The sequence below is a fragment of the Dipodomys merriami genome, unplaced genomic scaffold (assembly GCF_024711535.1).
Source record: "Dipodomys merriami isolate MVZ:Mamm:240054 unplaced genomic scaffold, mDipMer1.0.p SCAF_8, whole genome shotgun sequence".
Lineage (NCBI taxonomy): Eukaryota > Metazoa > Chordata > Mammalia > Rodentia > Heteromyidae > Dipodomys > Dipodomys merriami.
The window spans coordinates 59,770,171-59,792,677 of record NW_027206401.1 but is presented as its reverse complement, the minus strand read 5'-3'; the positions used below and the strand labels follow the sequence as shown (position 1 = coordinate 59,792,677).

At 36.2% G+C, this 22,507-nt stretch overlaps 1 protein-coding gene across 2 annotated transcripts in view; it reads right to left on the bottom strand.

Moving 5' to 3' along the window:
• Phip (pleckstrin homology domain interacting protein) overlaps positions 1-22,507 on the bottom strand; it is a 106,465-nt gene that overhangs the window by 22,493 nt on the left and 61,465 nt on the right. Inside the window, exons 20-29 of one of the 2 annotated variants that reach the window (XM_070010276.1) lie at positions 20,201-20,318; positions 17,377-17,517; positions 13,356-13,432; positions 12,843-13,071; positions 10,482-10,601; positions 8,303-8,410; positions 7,795-7,919; positions 7,584-7,666; positions 4,640-4,751; positions 4,408-4,469 (exon numbers count right to left, since the gene is read on the bottom strand). In XM_070010276.1, coding sequence (XP_069866377.1) covers positions 4,408-4,469; positions 4,640-4,751; positions 7,584-7,666; positions 7,795-7,919; positions 8,303-8,410; positions 10,482-10,601; positions 12,843-13,071; positions 13,356-13,432; positions 17,377-17,517; positions 20,201-20,318 — 1,175 coding nt within the window. The remainder of the gene's footprint in view (positions 1-4,407; positions 4,470-4,639; positions 4,752-7,583; positions 7,667-7,794; positions 7,920-8,302; positions 8,411-10,481; positions 10,602-12,842; positions 13,072-13,355; positions 13,433-17,376; positions 17,518-20,200; positions 20,319-22,507) is intronic. The other variant, XM_070010277.1, reaches the window with a different exon arrangement.

The window sequence follows — 22,507 nt, the reverse complement described above, 5'->3', positions numbered from 1 at the left end:
GGGGGAAAGCTGAATAAGGTGTGACTGGGTAACCCAGAGTCACACCTCTGGGGCCCTGAACTTCCCTAAACCTCTCCATCTCAGAAGTATGAGAACTTCTAGCTAGACAACCAGTAGAATCCAAAAGTACCAGTCTTGGTCTTCACACACAAAACAACGCAATTCTTCTGACTGCCTTGGTCAGAACATAGGACTTAAAGATACACAAGTCTTTGTCTCAAAGCAAAGTCTCCTGGGAATCTACACATTGTGGAATTCCTGGGCTGGCCTCAGCAAATTACTCTTGTGAGACACAGTAAATTGCTTGTAGCCATTGAGAAGGAAACTCACTCCAAGCCCTTGCTCCCTTCCTAAATGAGTAAATTCTTCCTTATCTTCTTAGAGACAGTCCTGAAGGCAGGACTTGTGTCAGTCTGCTCTTAGTAACTGCTGCCATGGCAGGACCAGTAAATAAACACCTTTCCTTGAAAAAAAAAAAAAAAAAAAAAAGATTCTTTAAAACCAGCCATTTTGGGCTGGGCAGGTAGCTCAGTGGTAGAGTGCTGCCTTGCATGCATGAGACCCTGGGTTCGATTCCTCAGCACCACATAAGCAGAAAAAAGCCAAAAGTGGCACTGTGGCTCAAATGATAGAGCACTAGCCTTGAGCTGAAGGACAGTACCCAGACCCAGAGTTCAGGCCCCACACAACTGACCAAAAAAGAAAGAAAACTATTCTGCTTCTTTTAAATGTCTTCTTACTGGGCACTAGTGGCTCACACCTGTAATCCTAGCTACTCAGAAGGTTAAGATGTAAGGTTCCTGGTTCTAAGCCAACCAGGGCAGGAACGTCCATGAAACTGTTACCTCCAGTTAACCAGCAAAAAGCCAGAACTGGCTCAAACAGTAGAGTACCAACAGAGAGAGAGGGGGGAAAAAAAAGAAGCCAAGGGAAAGTGCAAGGTCCTGAGTACAATCTCCAATATTGGCACAAAAAAATAAATAAATAAAGGTAAATCTCTTCTCTTATATTTGTTCTAAAGAACAAGGCATTCCCATTTTGTTTTTGTTTTTTCTTTTAAAGTCTGCAATGGTTTAGGTCTTTGTTGGAGGGATTCCCACCCCCTCCCGCCCTGGTTGAGCACAGTCTTTTTCTTTCCTTTTTGCCAATCCTGGAGTTTGAACTCAAGGCCTGGGGGCTATTTCTGAGCTTCTTTTGTGTAAGGCTAGCTCTCTACCACTTGAGCCACAGTACTACTTCTGGCTTTTTCTGAGTAATTTATTGGAGATAAGAGAGTCTCATGTACTTTCCTGCTTGAGCTGACTTAGAATCATCATCCTCAGCAATGGGCCTCCTGAGTAGCTAGGATTATAGGTGTGAGCGATCCCAACCCTGAGCCTAGACTCTTTCATATTCAGCTGAACCTTAAGCCCAGAAGGTGGCTCAGTGGTAGAGCACTTGCCTTGCATGCATGAGGCCCTGGGTTCAATTCCTCAGCACCACATAAGAAAAAAGTCAGAAGTGGCGCTGTGGCTCAAGTGGTAGAGTGCTAGCCTTGAGCTGAAGAGCTGAGGGACAGCACCCAGGCCCAGAGTTCAGGCCCCACAACCGGACTGCCCCCCCCCAAAAAAAATTAAAAGCAGTCATCTTTAGGTTTCATTTTCTTTTCTGTAGTGAGAAGCCAAACTACCTACTTTGTAGCTTACTCTATTGATGGCTGTTCTTTGTTTCCAACTTTCTGCTCTGAATCTCATTTCTTTTATTGGTGTTTAGGAAAAAGTCATTCACAGATGATACATGCTTTGTCCAAGTTTATCTTTAATGGATCAGTAAATCTTAGTACCTTCATAGCTGTGACTGCAGCAGTATTGCTAGCTTTGCTTTGCAGTCAGCTCTCTTTGCAGTTATGAAGAGAATGTCAGTTCTCTGTTTCACATTTTAGAAGAGACCGCAATCCTATAGGAACTGTGTTTTCAAAGATCCTAGACAGAGGCCCAATAATCTGCCAATGTTCCATTGTAGGAGGACTGATCCTGGCTCCCTTCCTTGGATATTTGGTAATGACTTAAGGTATTTTCCATTGTCCCAAACTGAGGAAATGTGTGCTACTGGTGTCTAATGGTTAGAGCCAGGGATACTGCTATCTTTCCTACCTGCAGTGCCCTAGGTAATCCAAACTATAGTGATCTGATCCCAAGCTTAGCAATGCCAGAGTTAAAACCTTCCAATAAAGGATTTTTTTTTTAAACTCTTTCTTGCTTTCCCTCAATGCTAGGAGAAAAAGAAAACATCCCATCTTGATGAGCACGAGAATCCTGAGTTCTCATATGCATTCAGACATTGGTGAGCACATGAAGCAGGGTAAAGTACAATCAGGGAGATCTTCATAGCTCCAACAGCTGTGTTGGTTCCAAGGAGAGACAACTTGGACAAAAGCAGAAGAACGAAAGGCTACAAGAATGTTTAGTTTGTGATAAAAATCATTTTGCAGATTAAAGAGCTTTTTCCTGCCCATAAAATATATGTTCTTTAAATAACTCAAAAATTGGAATCACTTAACTATGTTGTGAAAGTGTAAGAAGATTACTACTCATGGCCAAGTTCAATTAATTCCTTCCTTGTAATCATATCAGCCCGAGCTATAGGTTGTATTACTTTTAATATTTTGACTTACCTGAATCATTTTAAAATATAATTGCCTTATTTACTTTGATAAAACATAATACAAGGTAAAACTGAACTAAAGAAAGTAATTTTCACAAATACTTTCAGAAAAGTCAGAAACTTCCTAATGTTGCAACATAGGTACATGATTCTTAACGCTTTTTGCTGAGGTGATGAAGCCATTTTTTCATGTCTAAATCTTCAACGTTTTAGTTACAACAACCAAGAGGGTGGTGGCAGATATAAGAATCCATTATGAAACACTAGGAAATTTACCATTCTGTATACTACTAAATATCCTTCCTCATACTGTATTTAAATTGTGTATATACTTATGTATCTCCCAATAATCTATCAATATACATAGGCATACATGTACACACACACAGATTATGAACCAAATTAGTAAATCAAGTATAATTACTTATTTGAAAAAAATAGAAAAGCCATTAACAAAGCCAGTATTACTCCTCTTCTAATTAACCTAGGGTTTTAAAGCTCACAAAAACTCAATGACTTCTGTGACATAGTTACAAGATACCTTGGAGTTTTAATTTAGCAGTGAAATAAAGTTGTATTAGTATTTTATTTTAAGGGATGATTTTGTAAGGAATTAATCTTAAAAATCCTCATTTCTCAAGTTCATTTCCAGTTTTTGAGAATAAATTTAGTTTTTCCAATCATTATTTCTTCGCTGATTTTAGAATATATTAATTACTTACCTACTCAGGAATTCCATTTTAAAATGACTTACAAATAATTACTTCTATTAATGCAAAACTTTATTCTTAAAAGATTTGAGGATTACAAAGGAATACATTGTTAAAAATAAAAAATATGACTCTTATCTCCAATTAATGATCAAAATGCTAGAAGTGCAAATGTGGCTCAAGTGGTAGAATGCCAGCCTGAGCAAAAAAGCCAACCAGGTGTGTTGAGAAGCTGAATTCAAGCCCCAGTACTGGCAAGCACATGCCTAAATGCACACAAACAAATAAACACACATACAAACACACAGTGAAAAAATGAGTGAATGAAAATGAACACAATTGCCATGCTTTATCCACAACCTCCTTTTCTTAGTGTAAGTAAGATGTCATACTCATTGCCTAGGGCTAACTCCCAAATCTGAACTGATATATCTATCTATCTATCTATCTATCTATCTATATATATATATAATTAAGGTGGCAGTTATTACTAATTTTTTAAATAGTAACTACCTCTTCCTTTTTGGGCTCCTGCATGTGTCAGGCTCTTATTATAATATGCACTTTACATAGATAATTCTCAAAGCAGCCCTACAAGAAAGGTTATTTGCTTATGTAATCAAAATCTGAGTTCTCAAAAGCTGATGTTCTGAAATTAAGTGTGCCCAAGATTGAGTGTGTCAAGAGCACACAGTAAAGTGAGAGTGAGGATTTAAGTCCAACTCAAAACTATACTCTTAAGTGTTATTATCTTTTAAGTATTCTGCTAGTTACAAAAATAACTTCTCTCCCAAATGGTTGTGTTTTAGGGATGAGTAATAAACACTCACATGTCACTGTACTAATTTAACACATTCTTCCTTGCTAGACTGAAAATATCCAACTAACTAGGATTATATCTCTATGTTGCTCACTCATAAGCCTTTAGAGTCAATAATAAATGTATGATAAATGTTTACTGAATAAGTTTTTCTATTGGATCTTTTCAACAATCTTATATGGTAGCAAGTTAGTAAATCTATTTAAGTTAATATAGTGGCCCAAATTTACTCACCATTGTTAGGTATAAGCTCCATGTCCCAGGGGCTCATTTTTTCTGTATCCCCATTGTCCCAGCTTTAGAAAGGAAAATAAAAATATGCTTATTGAACTGTAAAAAAAATTTTAATCCCATTTTATGAACAATTACTTCTGTGTTTGAGAAAAGTATTTTTCTTCCTCAACATATGGGAAAAACGCTGAAAGGAAGTCTAGCCTAACTAAAATTAATACAAATACTTTCTTACCAAACATTGTAACACTGAAACAAACTATCAGGGTATTCTGGTTGAAGAGGTTCCTGGCTTTCAATTGTTCCAAACCACCAAGCATCATCTATGACTGATCTGAAACGGTCACCTAGAAAAGAACAAAACCATATCATTACTCTGAAATGTGTTGTTGCATCTAACTGCTTTTCCCTAAAGTACAGCTATAAGGATTTAAAACTTCTTGTGTGATTTTGCAAGACAGAAAATGAACCCACATATTCCCAAAATAAATACATAAAATTAGCAATACTGAGAGTGTGATAAAATGCTTAATAAGCACACTTGAAGAGGACTTAATCCCATTTCTTACATTTCTTTAGATATGAAAAATTCACTTCAGCACTTTTGCATATCCAGCATTTTAATTTCACCATCAGGACTATATCCAAACATTTTACTTATGTATATAATTTAGGTAATTTCTACTCAATAAATATTCATAGTCCATCTTTAATTTCTTATTTTCTGTATTTCACTTCACACAAACAACAATCAAAACGTCAGCCTTATAAGTAAGGGCTCTGGGTGTGGCTCCAAAAAAACCCCAACTTGCCCTCTTTCCTCTCAAATAATCTCACACACATAGAGAGATACACACCCTTTTCTGTACTAACAACAGCAACAAACCCAAATTTTTATGAAACTGAGAATGTTCCCTTGTCTAATTCATTACCAAAAAGCAATCACAAACCAGGTGCTGGTAGCTCATGCCTGTAATCCTGAGATTTAGAATTGAGGTTTGCAGACAGACTAACAGGAAAATCCATGAGACTCTTAGCTCCAAATATAATCACAGAAAAAGACACACAAGTGGCCCTGTGGCTCAAGTGGTAAGGCACCAGCCTAGAGCAAAAGCAGCTCAGGGACAGTACCCCTGCCCAGAGTTCAAGCCCCAGGACCAGCAGCAACAGCAACAACAACAAACAATACATTGTATTGCACTGCTTTTCAAAGTCCCAAATAAGCTACAAACACTACAGCCTTTTCTGATCTAAATCTTCTCAGCTTTCCTCCATATCATAAGAAAACAGGAAGACATTTTCTTCTTTTGTGTATGGTTTATTTATCTTTGGCTTTCACAATACTTTTTGAGTTTTCTCCTAGTTAGCATAAGTGAAAATCTGAAAGACTTGCATTTAAACACAGTATCTGTATGACTTTGAATACATTATTTTTTAATTTTTCCCATCTATAAAAAAATGCTCATGTTTTAATAAATGCCTTCAATTAAGGTATTTTACTTTTAACACACCATTAAGGAAAAATAAACTAGAATCAGTTTTATTTTGGGGCTGGGAAGGTGGCTCAGTGTAGAGTGCTTGCCTTGCATGCATGAGGCCCTGGGTTCAATTCCTCAGCACCATGTAAGCAAAAAGAAAAAAGTCAGAAGTGGCGCTGTGACTCAAGTGGTAGAGCGCTAGCCTTGAGCTGAAGAGCTGAGGGACAGCGCCCAGGCCCAGAGTTCAGGCCCCACGACTGAACCCCCCCCCCCAAAAAAAAATCATCATCTCATTTTTACCAAATGATTTACAAGTTTATAAAAGTATGCATAAAATGCCTTATAAAAGAAAAAAACAAGAGGAATATGATAAGTGGAACTAGAAGTAAATTACATGATTTTAGATACAAATTTCGTTTGAGTATTTTAACAGGCAATGTTAATAGGAAACATGATATAGTGTACTAGATAAGTCTGTACTTGTTCCCAGATGTAGATGGATGACCATCTTAAAGCTACTTTATAATTTAATAAACAGCCATCTTCACATCACCACATAACTTCATGTAGACATAATGGTGATTTCCATCAACTTTTTTTCTTTTTCCTTTTTGGGTGCTGGTCATGGGGCTTGAACTCAAAGAATCTGTGTACTGTCCCTGACTTTTCTGGTGGTTAATAAAAGATAAGAGACTCATGGCCTTTCCTGCCTGTAGACTTTGAACTGTGATCCTCAGATCTCCTGAGTAGCTAGGATTACTGGTGTGAGCCTACACAGATTGAGGACAGAAAGCTAAAGAGAATTAATTGGGTAATGCATGTATGACTAACCACAAAGAGCAGTGTCTTACAATAACAATAAATTTAAGAAAATAATGTAGTCTATCAGTCAGAGTAAGCCTTAAAACACAAGGGAAGACTAAAGTAAAAATTACTAATGAGATTTTAAATGGCAGTTTATAGGTGGATACATTTTACTTCTGATACAAAACACCAATTAATGATTAACTTCAAGAAAAATTCAATGCATAATTAATGCTAATCTTTTTAAGATTTAATAAAAATTACCATTTTTTACAATTATTAATTTTTTAATAAAAATTATCATTTGAAACATTTGATTTAGGCTGGGCTCAATGGCTCAGAGACTTGGACAGTCTCAGGCCAAGGGTAACCTAGTCAAAAAAAACACTCCCTGAAAAATAAGTGAAGGAGGGTAGAGTACGTGGTGAGTGGCAAGAGAAGAACTGAAATGAAGATCAAATTTATTTTTATAAAAATTAATATTTAATGCCTAGGAACTTTTGTGACTTTAAAATTTCTAAGAGTTTATGATTCTAACATTTCTAAAAAGACAGCTTGGCTTTAAGTGTCTTTCCAAATTATACTCAATTTGTTAAGGCAATTTTATCTTTGAATATGAATCCTGCTAATATTTATGGATAACAATTCAGCTTAACATGTAAAACAATTTTAAGTGGTTTATAACAGTTACCAAATGTAAGAGATGAAACATAAGTATCAACTAAGGAATTTTCAGTTTTATTAAAACTTAAAAATACTTCTGAAACATTATCTTACATTAATATTACTACAAATGGAAGTTTTCTGATTTTGTAAATTCTGAAAAAAAGGCAAATCACTTCTTAAGGAAAAAAGGATGTATTAAAAACATCCATGGCTTCTGAAAAAATTACCCACCTATATTCCACCGCCTATATTTTGCGTCATCGAACTGTTGTCTCAAGACTAGGAAATCTATAACATCAGGCATGTCATGGTATCTAATTATAAATAGAAACAATTGATTAGGTTATATACTTAAAAATATCTAAGACATGTTCAAATTCATCTGAATCTTGAAAAATACTGCAATGCTAATAAAACCATTGCCTCTTTCAACAGTCCTTACTTCATGGTAAATGATCCGCCAGTCAGTTTACCACTATCAGGATCCAAAAAAGCAAGTTTAAGGCAGCAAAGGGTAGGTAATCCCACTTCGTACTTGATGCCAACTATTTTCATCAATTCTTGTTCCTAAGATAGAGAAAATAAGGCATCACCTTTACAAAATAAACAACATTTCTTGGTTTTGATTTTGAACTAGGTGATTACTGTATGTATGTGCAAAAATTTATTGAGCTATGTCCTTACAGTTGGTACATCTTATGATTTGCAAGTTATAATACAACTAAAAAAAAGATTATTTTGAACTATAGTTGATAAATCTAGACATACTCATTGAATTTAAAATATGTAGATATTAGTGTTGGCCAATTTTCACCTTCTGTTCTCAGGACTACTTCAATTAAACAAGGCATTTTCACAATACAGTTTCTTATCATAAAAATTTTAACTCCCGATGTAACTTGCTATAAATTCCATGAACTTATCTTTGTATGAGTAAGTCAGTGGCATACCCGTAATTCCATCTTATGCCATGGTTGTTTTTTGGGATTGATACTATAAATTTTATTTTTCCGAGCCATTTCAACATATGCTTCATGTCCTTGTCGAAAATAATAAACCTAAAGAGCAAATAAAATCACAATTTTTAAATCTAGGTATTTCTAAGATTTACCTAAAACTGAAGATAAAATCCAATATCCTTTGAGCTATAGAATTTCCTCTATTTTGGCAGAACTGTGGATCTAACGGCTGAAAACCTAGTCCTAGAAATTCTAATATTAATTTTTTATACCTCCATTCTTCAAGTTGTTTAAAAGCCTCTTAGCTGTAATCAAAGTATTCTAAATTACAGGACATTGGATATATATTAGAAATTCATGAGTAGTTAATTTTTAATTTCATTATTTAAAATTGTATGTGTATTATCTAAGTTCAATCCTTAAAACACATCTTAATAAGAAAGCATATATTTATCCCTGTTTCATGAAGATCCAACTTAAATGACTGCTAAAAATTACTTTGCATAACTACTACTTGAAACCCCTTCTCCATCACTATAAAATAGGAGAACTTATTAAACTGATGTTAAATTCTTAGTAACATTTTGGAATAGACACTGTCCTACCTATATATTTCATTACTGCTTTGGGTGTCTAGGATTTCAAATACAGGAATGACTTAAGGAGAGAGGATGTAGCTCACTATCGTGTGAGAAAGAAAAGCACTGGGTTTGAAACCCAGCGAAGATGGCAGGAAAAAAACTAAGGAATGGTACTGAATAGTAGGACTTTTTAATCATACTGACTGTTCAAGCACCAACAACTGAAAAACACAACTTCAAAAGTCTGACTCAATAAGGAAGCACTAACTTTTGGTCTACTTAAAAACACTATAATGAGGCAATAAGTCTTTAAAGAAATTCAACCTTCTTTATAGTCATTCTTGCATTAAAACTTTGTTTTTATTATTAAATGGTCAGTAACCATATTATACTACTATGAGTGAGCGTATTTACTAAAGAAGGCTCTACAACTCTTTTATTATGTTGTTGGATACCAGATAACATTCTTGGTTAAACTGTGTATCAAATAAGCTACCACCCAAGGGAATTATCTAAATTCTTCAATTCATTCTAACTTCTGGTGCTAATCTGTCAGTCTGTTTCTTTCTGCAGTATTAGCTACTGAATTCAGAGCTGTACACTTTTGCTAGGCAGCCAATTCTAAGTTTGGTCATGCTTTCTAGTCCATTCTTGCATTGTTGACTTCCAAAGAGAGGATTTTGTTTGATGCTAGGGCCTGCCAGGCAATGAGTGCTACAACTGTGTGGGGTTGCTGGGATGACAGGTAAGGGCCAGCCCGTCCATCCAGCCCAGCCCGTAATTTGAATGTCAGTTTTTATGCATGGACTGTTCTTCAATAGTGACCTTCCTATTCCCTCCTATCAAGCAGCTAGAATCACAGGCTCTGAAATATGGGGTGGAAGATATAGCCCAGTGTGGAGTGCTTGAAAGGTGTGAACTCAGCTCCACAGGGAAAAGTCTTATTTGAGGTTTATTAGATTTTAAGAATAAATCACAAACACAAGTAAAACTCTCGAAACTAAAATTAAATTAAAAATAAACTGTAGGGGCTAGGAAGGTGACTAAGTGGTAGAATGCTTGCCTTACATGCATGAGGCCCTGGGCTCAATTCCTCAGCACCACATAAGCAGAAAAATCCAGAAGTGGCACCGTGGCTCAAGTGGTAGCTAGCCTTGAGCTGAAAAACTGAGGGACAGCACCCAGGCCCAGAGTTCAGGCCCCACAACTGACAAAAATTAGCAAATAAAAATAAACTTTCAAATATTATCTTTAACATGTCATATATTTATTTCTTAAAAAATGTTATTTACAAAAAAAAACTAGCAATGAAACCTATCAAAAAATGCAGATTTTTAAAATGACAATTATCACAATTTTGCAATGGTCTTAAAAGATTATCAGCTGATCTTTCCTGATAGCTGTAGTTTCTCCATCACTGCTATGACTCTCCAGAATAAAATACTTTTGTAAAGCTTGCTTCTGCAGTCTTCTAGATGTGTGTTTCAAGAGCAATAAAAAGTTGTATTTAAGATAAAGTGTAATTACATGAAAGTTAGTATTTGAAGGTTATTACGTGAAGGGAAAAAAAAAAGATAACTGAAAAGTACCTCATCACCCATCTGGGGCACAAACGGACACCTTCTCGGAAGGGTGTCGGTAATCCATGCTGAAGGCAACCATTCTTCTAATGTCAAACCATTCTCAGTTAGTTCTCCCACAGCCAGTCTCTGCGGAAATACGGAACATTACAAAGCAATATTACATTACTACAGAGATTCAAAGGGAAGTAAGAATCTTTCTCTTCTTTTATTTGAAGTCATTGCAGGGGCTTCTGTGGCAAGTGGCTCTGACATCAAACCAATGCCCTTTTCTTTTGGTTGGGACTATTTTTTTATTTTCATAAATGGCATACGAATTTTGACGAGGCTGACCTTTAACTGTAATCCTCCTATGGAGACTTTTGCCTCTCAAGCAGCTGGGATAACAGATAATAGATGGGGCTGGGAAGGTGGCTCAGTGGTAGAGAGCTTGCCTTGCATGCCTGAGGCCCTGGGTTTGATTCCTCAGCCCCACGTAAGCAAAAAGGAAAAAGCCAGAAGTGGCGCTGTGGCTCAAGTGGTAGAGCGCTAGCCTTGAGCTGAAGAGCTGAGAGACAGCACACAGGCCTAGAGTTCAAGGCCCCACGACTGAACCCCCCCCCCCCCCGCAAAAAAAACAGTAATAGATAAACATCAGCACCCTTGGCCAGGTATTTTTACTCTTAAGCATTGTAAAAACCTAAAATAAAGGGAAGAGTCCTAATTGGTCCTCTTTGACCAATTAGTACTAGCTGTTAAAACAAAATGAAACATTCTGGGTTGAGGGGGTAGGCAATGGGAAGAAGGGCACAGGAATGCAATCACTGTGTTCAATGTACACTACATTAATGTTGAACTATGTGATTTGAGGGCAGACATAGGATGGAGAAAAATGAAAGAGAGGGCACTGATCAGAAAGCACTGTACTTATAACCTCATTTCTAGAATAGAAGCCTCTTTGGAAAAATACTTAATAAAAATAAATAACTTAAACTCTAAAAAAATTGCAGCAGCAACAGCTGTTTCAAGCAATCTAAATCACTTAGACAGAAATAGCAAAATAAAAATCTATTGATAACATTGATAACACTAGGCAAGACATAGCCACAAATCCCAAATGATAAGCTCTTTGAGTCTCCTCTTTTAAAATACAATTGTACAAATTTGTATGTGGGTGTGCCTGTGCCCACACGCGTGCCAGTACTGAGGCATACTCAAGAGCTGCGCACTTTCCCTTAGCTTTTTTGCTCAAGGCTAGCCCTCTACCATTTGCATCACAGTCCACTTCTGGCTTGCTGGTGATGAATTCGATATTAAAAGCCTCAAGGATGTTCCGGCCCAAGTTGGCTTCAATCAAGATCCTCAGATCTCAGCCTGCTGAATAACTAGGATTAGAGGCCTGAGACACTGGCTAACCTTTCCATAAAACAAATCAAGAAAAAAATTTTACATTCTGTTCTTATTAAGAACTAATGTTATTTTCAAATAGGGTAACTAGTACTACAGAGGTTAATTATTTCCATGAAGTGGGCATTATATTTCTAAATAGTCTGAGATATTTCTTTTCCTTTCTCACCTATGCTTCTTATGTATTTTTTGTTTTTAACAAAGGAAATACTGTCAAGCCAAACCCTTTACTTGTTTTTTGGTCAGTTGTGGGGCTTGAAATCTGGGTCTGGGCGCTGTCCCTGAGCTCTTCGGCTCAAGGCAAGCACTCTACCACTTGAGCCACAGCTCAACTTCTAGTTTTCTGGTGGTTAATTGGAGGTAAGTCTCCCAGGCTCACCTGCCTTGGCTGGCTTTGAACCAGGATCCCCAGATCTCTGCCTCCTGTGTAGCTAGGATTCCAGGTGTGAGCCACTGGAGCCTGGCTCCTTAATAATTTAAGTGTCATGGATAAGAATAAAACTATGCCTGAGCAGTTTATTGGTCACAAAAAGTGAGCACATGGTCTTGATATTATCTGAAAGCCTAAAAGGCAATATGTACTTCAGTTTTTTTCTCTTACTATTTAATAAACTTCAACAATGTCTATGTTCAACACACACATTTTTTGGCAGTATTAGGCTTTGAACTCAAAAACTTGTACTTTCTAGGCAGATGCTGTTACTTGAGCCACTCCCCCAACCCTTAATGCTTGTTTTTCTAACAGCATCTTGCTTCCTACCCAGCTGGCCCAAACTCCAATGCTCCCATTTATGCTTCTCACAGACACAGCATGTACCACCACTGTGACTTGCTTCTTATTAGCTGAGATGGTCTCATAAAACTGTGTCTGGACTGGCTTCAAATTACCAATACCACCCCTGGGATCACTCATACTTATAAAATGTATGCTTTGAGTTATTTTCATAGAAGAAAGCACTAAATTTGTAATTCTTTTAAACCAACCTTTTGTTTTCTTTCTTTGGGCTTCTTTTTCTTTGGTGATGTTGGTCCATCTTTTTCTTCATTTATCTTTTTCCTTTCCTTTTTAATATGTTTTTGTTTCTGCTTTTCAGATTCTTCTTCATCTGAACTGCTTTCTGCTTTCTTGGTTTTATGCTTAGGAACTTTCTTTGGTGGCTGCAAATTAATTCCTGCATCTGCTGTCCAGTCTGAGTAATCACTGGAGTAATCACTAAGGAAAAGGCTTTTATATATCATCTATATATAAGATACAACTTTAAGACTTTTATAAAACAGAAAAGAAATGTCACAATAAAGGGGAATACTAAAACAGTACATCATAACCAATAAACTAAAAAAAATTGTTTTAATTCCAAAACCTTTTAAAATTCTTTAGGAAGAGGAAGAAGAACAGAAGAGGAGGAAGAAAGGAGGGAGACGTCCCATATAATCTCTACAAAAATTTCACTTTCTAGAGATTTTGTATAAAACTGAGTGGTAAGAGTTGTCACTTACCTAGAACTGCCATCACTGTGCCATGCTCTCTCTTCCTCTTCAGAAGTTCCACCACTGACAGCAACTACCTCCCCTTCCTAAAAGACATCGAAGACATTATCGCATTATTTTATAGAAGAATATCCTATAATTACAGGATCAGGGCTATCTTCTAATAGCAACAATATTGGGATAATTAACATCTGTCTCAGGTTAGTTCCAAAGCATAGCCTTTACATTTTAATTCAAAACAGCAATAAGTAAATGTATACAAAGTCATAATACCAATTATTACTGAAAGAAATTGTTTTAATTTTTTAAAACTGTGCTGAAAATTGGAACCCAAGACCTTATACATGACAGGCAAGCACTCTACCCCAAAGTGATATGTATCTCAATCCCCAGCTCACCTGCTGTTTTTGACAAAGGGTCTCACAACACAGCTCAATTTAATCTCATGACTGTTTATCCTCTATTTCCTGAATGCTGGAATGATAGGTAAACAGCACTCCCAGCTTACTGGTTGAAATGAGGGTATTGTTGGTTTCAAATATCATCTCCTGATCCTCATTTGCTGAGCAGCTAGGACTACAGGTGTGAGTCATTGCACTGTACTTTCTTAGACTAATTTTTCCCTTTGGACAGTACTTGAGCTTGAACTGAAGACCTTAGCACTCAATTTTATTTATTCATGGCTGACACTTTACCACTTAAGCACTTTCTTCAGTCCCAGTTTTTTGCTGCTTAATTGGAGACAACAGTCTCATGGATTTGTATTCCTAGGCTGGCTCCAAACCACAATCCTCGGAACATATATCCTAAGTAGCTTGGCTGGGATTTTTGTTACTACTAAGTTTTTTGTTACTACTGTAGATGCTTTCAGAGCCACAAAATCATTCACATTTATGGTGAACTTATTATTGAAATCTTTAACATACCGAAACAGATATCCTAACTGTAGCCTTATTTTACCCAAATGAGAAAGGATTAAAATATAACTAGATTGTATCCTAAAGCAAATATTTATGACTCAAAGGCAACTACTATGGGGTGAAGGTATTTTCTTCCTAAAATCGGGGTGTTTAAGTCATAAAATCTCATCAGTCTTCTTTGCTCATAAAAATTTTACAATCCAATAATAATAACCCACCAATTTAGTAAGCTTCTACTGTATGTCAGAAACTATTCTTAAGTATTTTATCTATATCATTTCATTTGGTATCAACAGTGTTAGCATCAGATTATCTCATTAAAGAAACTGAAGCTCAAAAACATTAAGAAATTTGCCTAAGGCAGTATAATTAATAATTAAAAGGCTTAATTTAAACCCAAGTTATTTAAGTTCAAAATCTTGAAATATCTCTACAAAAATGGTTAAATGCTTCAATATTTTTGTTTTTCAATCATGGGGGGGGGGGGGTGAGGTGTTGAACTCAGGGCCTAGAAGTGTCTCTGAGCTTTTTGCTATTCTACCCCATGACCTACAGTTCCACTTCTGACTTTCTGGTAGTTAACTGAAAATAAGAGACTCAGTGTTCCTCCCTACCTGGGCTGGCTTCAAACCACAAATATCAGATCTCAACCGCCTTAATAGCTAGGATTACACAGACATGAGCCACCAATGCCTGGCTTAATACTACTAATTTCTGGGTACAATAAACTTTTTTTTTTCCTTGCCAGTCCTGGGGCTTGAACTCAGGGCCTGCACACTGTCCCTGAGCTTCTTTTGCTCAAGGCTAGCACTCTACCAACTTGAGCCCACCAACAATTGCAGCTTTTTCTGTGTATGTGGTTCTGAGGAACAGAAACCAGGGCTTCATGCATGGTAAGCAAGCATTGTCTCTCTGAGCCACCTTCCCAGCCCCTGAACCATTTTCAAAAGGAAATAACGTACATTCCTTTGCAGGCAAAAAAAAAAAGATGTTTTGGGAGAATTTGGTGTTTATTGAAGAATGTGAACTAAATGATTATTCCAAAGAGTTTTGAAAACTAAGCCAAGTATGAAAAGATAAAAAACTAATACATAGCAAATTTAATCTTTACTCAACCTAACTAGAATCTATGCCAACAATGATTCTTTCCATGTTTCATGTCACTTCCTTAAAGAAAATCAGAATTGGGCTGGGAAGGTGGCTCAGTGGTAGAGCGCTTGCCTTGCATGCTTGAGGCCCTGGGTTCGATTCCTCAGCACCACATAAGCAAAAAGCAAAAAGCTGGAAGTGGCACTGTGGCTCAAGTGGTAGAGAACTAGCCTTGAGCTGAAGAGCTGAAGGACAGCGCCCAGGCCCAGAGTTCAGGCCCCACGACCGGACCCCTGCCCCCCCCAAAAAAAGAAAATCAGAATTAATTATATTCTAAATACAAAATCCTAAAATATAAAAATGTATTTGATATATTCTATTCAAGGTATTGCTTTAGAAATTCATGTAGCTTCTCTGAAAAGATAAAAGTATCAGCAAATTAGTTTTGAAAAGAACTGAAAAATTCAGTAAAATTTCTTTCATGTAACAAAATCTTGGAAATGTATAATAAACTAAATCACACTTATATTTTGTGAAATCATTTAAAAGACATACCTTTTATAAATATTTCAAAAAAAACCTTTTAACACAAATAATTAGTTCTCATTGATTTTATGTTTTGTGTTTGGGTCCCAGTCCTGGAATTTGAACTCAGAGTCTGGGCACTGAACCTGAGTTTTTGCTCAAGGATACCACTCTACCATTTGGGCCACAACTCTACTTCTGGCTATTTGCTGGTTAATTAGAGGTCAGAGTTTCACAGACTTTCCTGACCAGGCTTGGATTTGAACTACAATCTTCAGATCTCAGCCTCCTGAGTAACACAGGCAGGAGACACTGTATCTATGGACCTATATCGCCAGTTACTGAAGAGACTGAGGCAAGATAATCACCAAGTTCAAGAATTGGGAGATCGGAAGTGGCACTGTAACTCAAGTGGTAGAGCGCTCGCCTTGAGCTGAAGAGCTGAGGGACAGCACCCAGGCCCAGAGTTCAAGACCCATGACCGACAAAAAAAAAAAAAAAAAAAAAAAAAAGAATTGGGAGGTCAACTCGACAATATCGCACGCAGGGTAGGGAAGACTATCTCAAAAGAACAAACAAAACCATCACTGGTCTGGTTCATGCAGTGTATTTTGTGGGTTTTGCCAGAATACAAATGTAACTCTCAGCTGGCCAAAGAAGAACTGAAAGTGTTTAGAAATGAACTTTTTTTTTTTTTTACAGCAATTAAAAAGTTGTTTTAAAAGCCTCACTATGATTGTTCAAGCTGGCCTACAATCCTGAGCTCAGCTTCTTTCCTGCACCAGCCTCCCAAGTGCCATTGGTACATTCCACTGTGCACAGCTATGAAACACATTTAAATTGCAGTTAAAATAATCTCAAAACACTTAAGAAAACTTTTGTATGTCACTTCAAGACACTGCAGTAGGATCCTGAATAGCCATCATTATCTTAGCTAAATCCACCTTTGGCTTTACTATGAAAAGAATGTGATGAACAGAGAAAAGTGTTTTTAAGGCTGAATAGGTTCTAACTAGTTGCCTGTATTTGCTCAAAGAATATTTAATTTAGTAGAATAGTATTTGTGGAAATAATTATGCGTGAAAATTAACAATTAAATTTAGAAATCTCTAAGTTTATATTGAGATTATGCCTATTGATGAGTTGTTTTAGTTACAGTTTATCAGAGCACTGTAATACCAACTTAAATACCAACTAGCTTTAAAGTAAAAGAAGCATGGATGTTATCTTAGGTCTACCATTTAATAGATAAATGAGTATTATTAACTGAACGGAACCTCAGAACCTGTATATGTAAGTTGGGAAGTATTCATTTTGTCTTAGAAATTTGCAATGAATATATGTACCATGTGAGGAAGCTATCACTATTATAGAACATGCTATTATAACAGCTGACATGCTATTTTAGAATTAGACTTACATCAATGAATATAAAGAATGAAAGTCAGATTTAAAAAAAAACTAATAGAGAAATTCATGAAGTGCTGAGATCTTACATCTGATGAACTTGTGCCATTTTCTATATCCTCCAAGGGCCTAGGGGTTTCTTCCAGTGCAGATCTTGTACGATAATTATGTGGATTTGCCTGTTGCTTTCTGGATTCCCCAAGGTCAAGGAAATGCTCATGAGTATGATTCTATAAAAAATTAGAATAAATTTATTTTAAATTTATTCACAGTATGCTTATATAGGCTTAATAGTTAATTTTTAACTATAAACATCATACTTAACATATCAATGAAGTGAACTATAGTACCAACTCACACATATTAACATATTAGGGGACGTTCCAGAATTACAATATTAATTCACCTCTTGAATTTAAGAAAAAAAAATTTTTTTAAACTAAATGATCCAGGCTTGAAGATTCATGATAGATTAAGCCAAGCAAATTCTTCTGTTCAAACACCAAATCTACAGAAATGTACATGAAAGAATAAACTATGGGGAAGTGGCGCTGTGGCTCAAGCAGTAGAGCGGCTCGCCTTGTGCTGAAGAGTGCAGGGACAGTGTCCACGCACAGAAAGATAGCTACTACTATCTTTCTTCTGCTTGAATTAACTTCAGAAAAATATCCTGCAGCAGATGAAAACAACCAGTGACCCCTCAACACTTGACAAAGTCCCAAGACACTGTCAGAGATACTCTCAAGAAACATTAAGAATATATACCTGGGGAAAAAGTTAATAAAAAAACCCCAAACAAGTGACAATTATCATACCCATGAAGTACATGGTCTTATTACAGAAAAAGAAAAGCAAAAAACAAAGAAAAGAGTTGGTCAGCGCCAAAGGCTCATGCCTATAATCCCAGCTACTCAGAACGCTGAGATCTGAGGATCATGGTTCAAAGCCAGCCTGGGCAGGAAAGTCCATGAGACTCTTATCTCCATTTAACCACCAGAAAACTAGAAGTGGTGCTATGACTCAAGTGGTAGAGCACTCGCCTTGAGCTAAAGAGCTGAGGGACAGCACCCAGGCCCAGATTTCAGGCCCCATGACCAACAACAACAAAAAAAGAAACAATCATTTTCTGCATTTGGACATATAATAGTGAGCCAAAAATACAAAAAAGAGATAATCTTTAACCAATTAAGTTCAAATCAGACTTATCCTTAGACAATAAAAAAGAACATTACTCTTAGATTGTTGACAGAAAATACTCTGGAATTTAAATTATATTATTAGGACTGGAAGTGAAACAGATGTTTTCATACAAACACAAAATACATAAAAATACATAAAGGAACAAAGAAACAAAAACTTGTGCAACTCTTCTGTCATATAATTTTAACTAATCCCCTAGTAAGAATTGAATAAATCTCCCTCCACTCACTAAAAATAATCATTTCTGCAAATCCATATCCTTAAAACTATTTGTGTATGTAAAATGTTACTCAAAATCTGATACTTCTAGAAGATAAATTCCAAATGAAAAATACAAATATTTTTAATGTGTTGATAAGTGATAAGGAGAAAGCAGATTATCAACCAAAATAACTCTGTTCTTTCCCTTCATAGGTTGCATATACACAAAATTTCTTCCTTTACTGGGGATGTCAACTGGACCAATGTGAAATCTGGCACAACCATGCTGAGCAATACCAAAGAGCCTTTCTCAGGAAAGCACATGTGTCCTTTGCATCATCCCCCTTCACTGATTCTTCATCCTATAAGCTTACGTAAGGACATTGGTATCTGAAGGCCTGACGTCAAATCCAGAAGAATAAGGAAAATCTTCATCCTCAAAACTAAGGGAACCATAACTAGACTGGAAGACCTACAAGGCTTTAATAGGGGGAAAAAGAAAACCAAAAAGTATTTCCAACTTGTTTAAACCAATGTTAGCTGATCAGAAAGCCTATTCATTATTTGTCTAGCTCACTGCTTAGTTAGAAGTAAGGGTTCTGATGGTGCAGAAAGGGGAGTGGGCACAAATCAGTAGAACAGATACTGTGATTCCTAGACCTCAGGGCAGAGAAATCTATCTGAGATATATAAAACCAAGTGAAACCTAATAGTTCCAATTTTTGCTACATTAAAATGACAGAGAAACCCAAACTGGAAAACTAGTAAAAACAATCTACCCTTCATAATAGACAAAGTTAAGGAACATTACTTATAACAGTATTAAGATAAAAGTAACGTTACTGTCTTGTAATTTTACTATCCTGTACTAGTTTTATTATCCTATTTACAATAGTACCATTCTTTGCTTGTGTGTGTGTGTGTGTGTGTGTGTGTGTGTGTGTGTGTGTGTGTGCGCGCACGTGCGCGCACTCCCACTCGCTCGTCTGGGGCTTGAACCCAGGGCCTGGAGCTCTTACTCAGCTTTTTTATTCACAAGCTAATAGAGCTCTACCAATTGAGCCAGTACAACTTTTTTTCTGCTTAACTGGTAGTAGGAGATTCAAAAACTTTTCTTCTGGGCTGGTTTCAAAATATAATCCTTAGATCTCAGACCCATAACTAGGACTACAGGTGAGAGCCACCAGCATCCACCAGTATCAAAATTCATTTTAAAAAGATGCCTTTAGGGGCTGGGAAGGTGGCTCAGTGGTAGAGAGCTTGCCTTGCAGGCATGAGGCCCTGGGATCGATTCCTCAGCACCACATAAGCAAAAAGAAAAAAGCCGGAAGTGGCACTGTGGCTCAAGTGGTAGAGCACTAGCCTTGAGCTGAAGAGCTGAGGGACAGCGCCCAGGCCCAGAGTTCAGGCCCCACGACCAGACCCCAAAAAAAAAAAAAAACAAAAAAAGATGCCTTTAAAATGGTCTTTGTTGTACAATAACTACTAAATAACAAAGTAATTAATATTTACCTTTGAAACAGTAAGTATTTTATTCTCTTTTGCAACAGTTAAATGTTTCCTTTTCTCTTCTGACCTATAAGTCTTTATTTCTTCTTCTCCCTTTGCAGTTCTCCATTCTTCCTGCCTACTGAAAAAGAGTATTAAAGGTCATATGTTAATCTAGAAATTTCTTCGTTTGCCAATACTGAGGCTTGCTCAGGGACTTCACACACTCCCTTGCTCCTACCACATGAGCCACAACTCTAGTCTAGCTTTTTGCTGGGTCACTGCAGCTGGAGTCTTACACACTTCTGCCTGGACCGGCTTTGATTTAACATCTTCCAGGTCTCAGCCTTTTGAGTAGCTATGATTACAAGCATTGAGCCACTGGCTCTCAGCTTAATCTAGAATTTTGCAATTGATTTCTCCCCCAAAGAGGACTATTAATTATCAGAGATGAAATGCTACTCCTGTCATTTTCTTTGCAGATGAAAGTATATGGCAAAGATTTCTGAGCTATCGTCTTATGCTCAAGACATCTAGCATTAAGTGATTACAATACAGAAAAGATTAATTTTTATTTTTCTGACTTGAAACTTTCTGCAGTCATTGGTAGGTTGGTTATGTATTAGATTCTAGAAACAGTTTTAGGTAACTTTTCTAAAGGTTAGATATTGGATTCATTTTTTTTTAATAGCATCACCATAGAGCCTGTGTTTTGATAATCTTGTGTGCCACACAGAGCTTGTTTCATTTAAAAACAAGGCATGACAGAGCTTAAAGCTAAGCTAATACAACTCCTGAAGCTTCAAAATATCTCCATGTTTCCCAGTAAGGCTCTACTATTGTGAAACTTGCTCTATTCAGGCATCCAAGTCAAACTGGAAGGTCAAAGAATGACCTAAATGAGAGTCATTGCCTTCCTTGACCTTAGGTTTAATGGTTAAACACGAGATAGGTAAAGAATATTTGAAGAGAAATCCTTGATCTGTTCCTTCCATACACACAAATCTTGACCATCAACTAGCAATCACACTTCTTACTCCTCAGAGTAGTGGACTAATCGTATTTATGCTTTAGAATGAACATGTAGCTTAGCATGGACCAGTCACTGCCACTAAGTAAAATATACACATTCTTTTTTTTTAACAAGTAATCTACATATTTCAGTTGGTAAAAGACCTGTGACTCACGACTACTTACTTTTGGGGTTGGTTTTACTAAGAGAAAGTGCATCAGGCAAAGTTTTATTGTTCACAAGTAAATAAAAAGTAATACTCTGAAATCGAATTCTCCTCTGTGGTATTTTCTAATTAGTTTTGAAAATGGGTATTTATTGAGTACTCTTTAAACCTTACCATTAAAATTGAAAAAGTGTTCAAGGAGTCAACTAAAAATATATTATGGGACATAATTTTCATTAAGGATATCTTTATCATAATATAAAAACTGTTCAAACTTGTCTCTGAGGATATAGTTAAATCTAAATCTAGACACAAATTTCAAGTATTGTCTAATTAAAAAACATAACCTGTACAAACACCAAAATTGAAAACAGTTTGGTATTGTGATTCATGTCTGTAGTCCCAGTTATTTGGAAAGTGAAGGTAGGAGCCAGCATGGATTTGAGGACAGTCCTAGCAAAGTTAGAGAGACCGTATCTAAGAAAACAAAACAAAAACAAATGTAATAAAAAGGGATGAAGTTTAAATGGTTTAAAAGCATTTGGTTCAATCCACCGTACCACAAAAAAAAAGTTTCAAAAATATTATATAGTGATATTATCTACAGAGTGTAATAGCTGGAAAAAAAACGTTTTGATTGTCATACTTTTTGCTATAGTATATAACTGGATTAGTGAGGCTCATAAGGACCTCATTCATTAGGTATTTACCCACTTCTGAACATAAACTGAACATAAAGCATCTCCCCCACATGGACTATGAGACTATGCTTACACCAAACTAATACTTTTAAATCAAATGTATACATTTAAAGAGAAAATAATTGATACACATACCAAATAGTTATATATTTACCAATAAACAATATAGTATTTTATATTTACCAATAAACAATATAGTATTTTATTTTCTCACATAGTATGTGTAAATCATTAGTAAAAATCTACTAAAACTCATACACAATTACAACAATAAAATGTGTCTTAAGTAACAAAGATTTCAAATATGCTACCCAATAAAATCTACTTTGTCAATTTGAGTTGATTATTTTCCTTCAATCATCTTAAGACATCTTATCTTAAGCCATTTATTTGAATCATTTAGAAAACCACATATTTAAAGGTTTAAGTTTTCAGCAATTACAAATTATTTT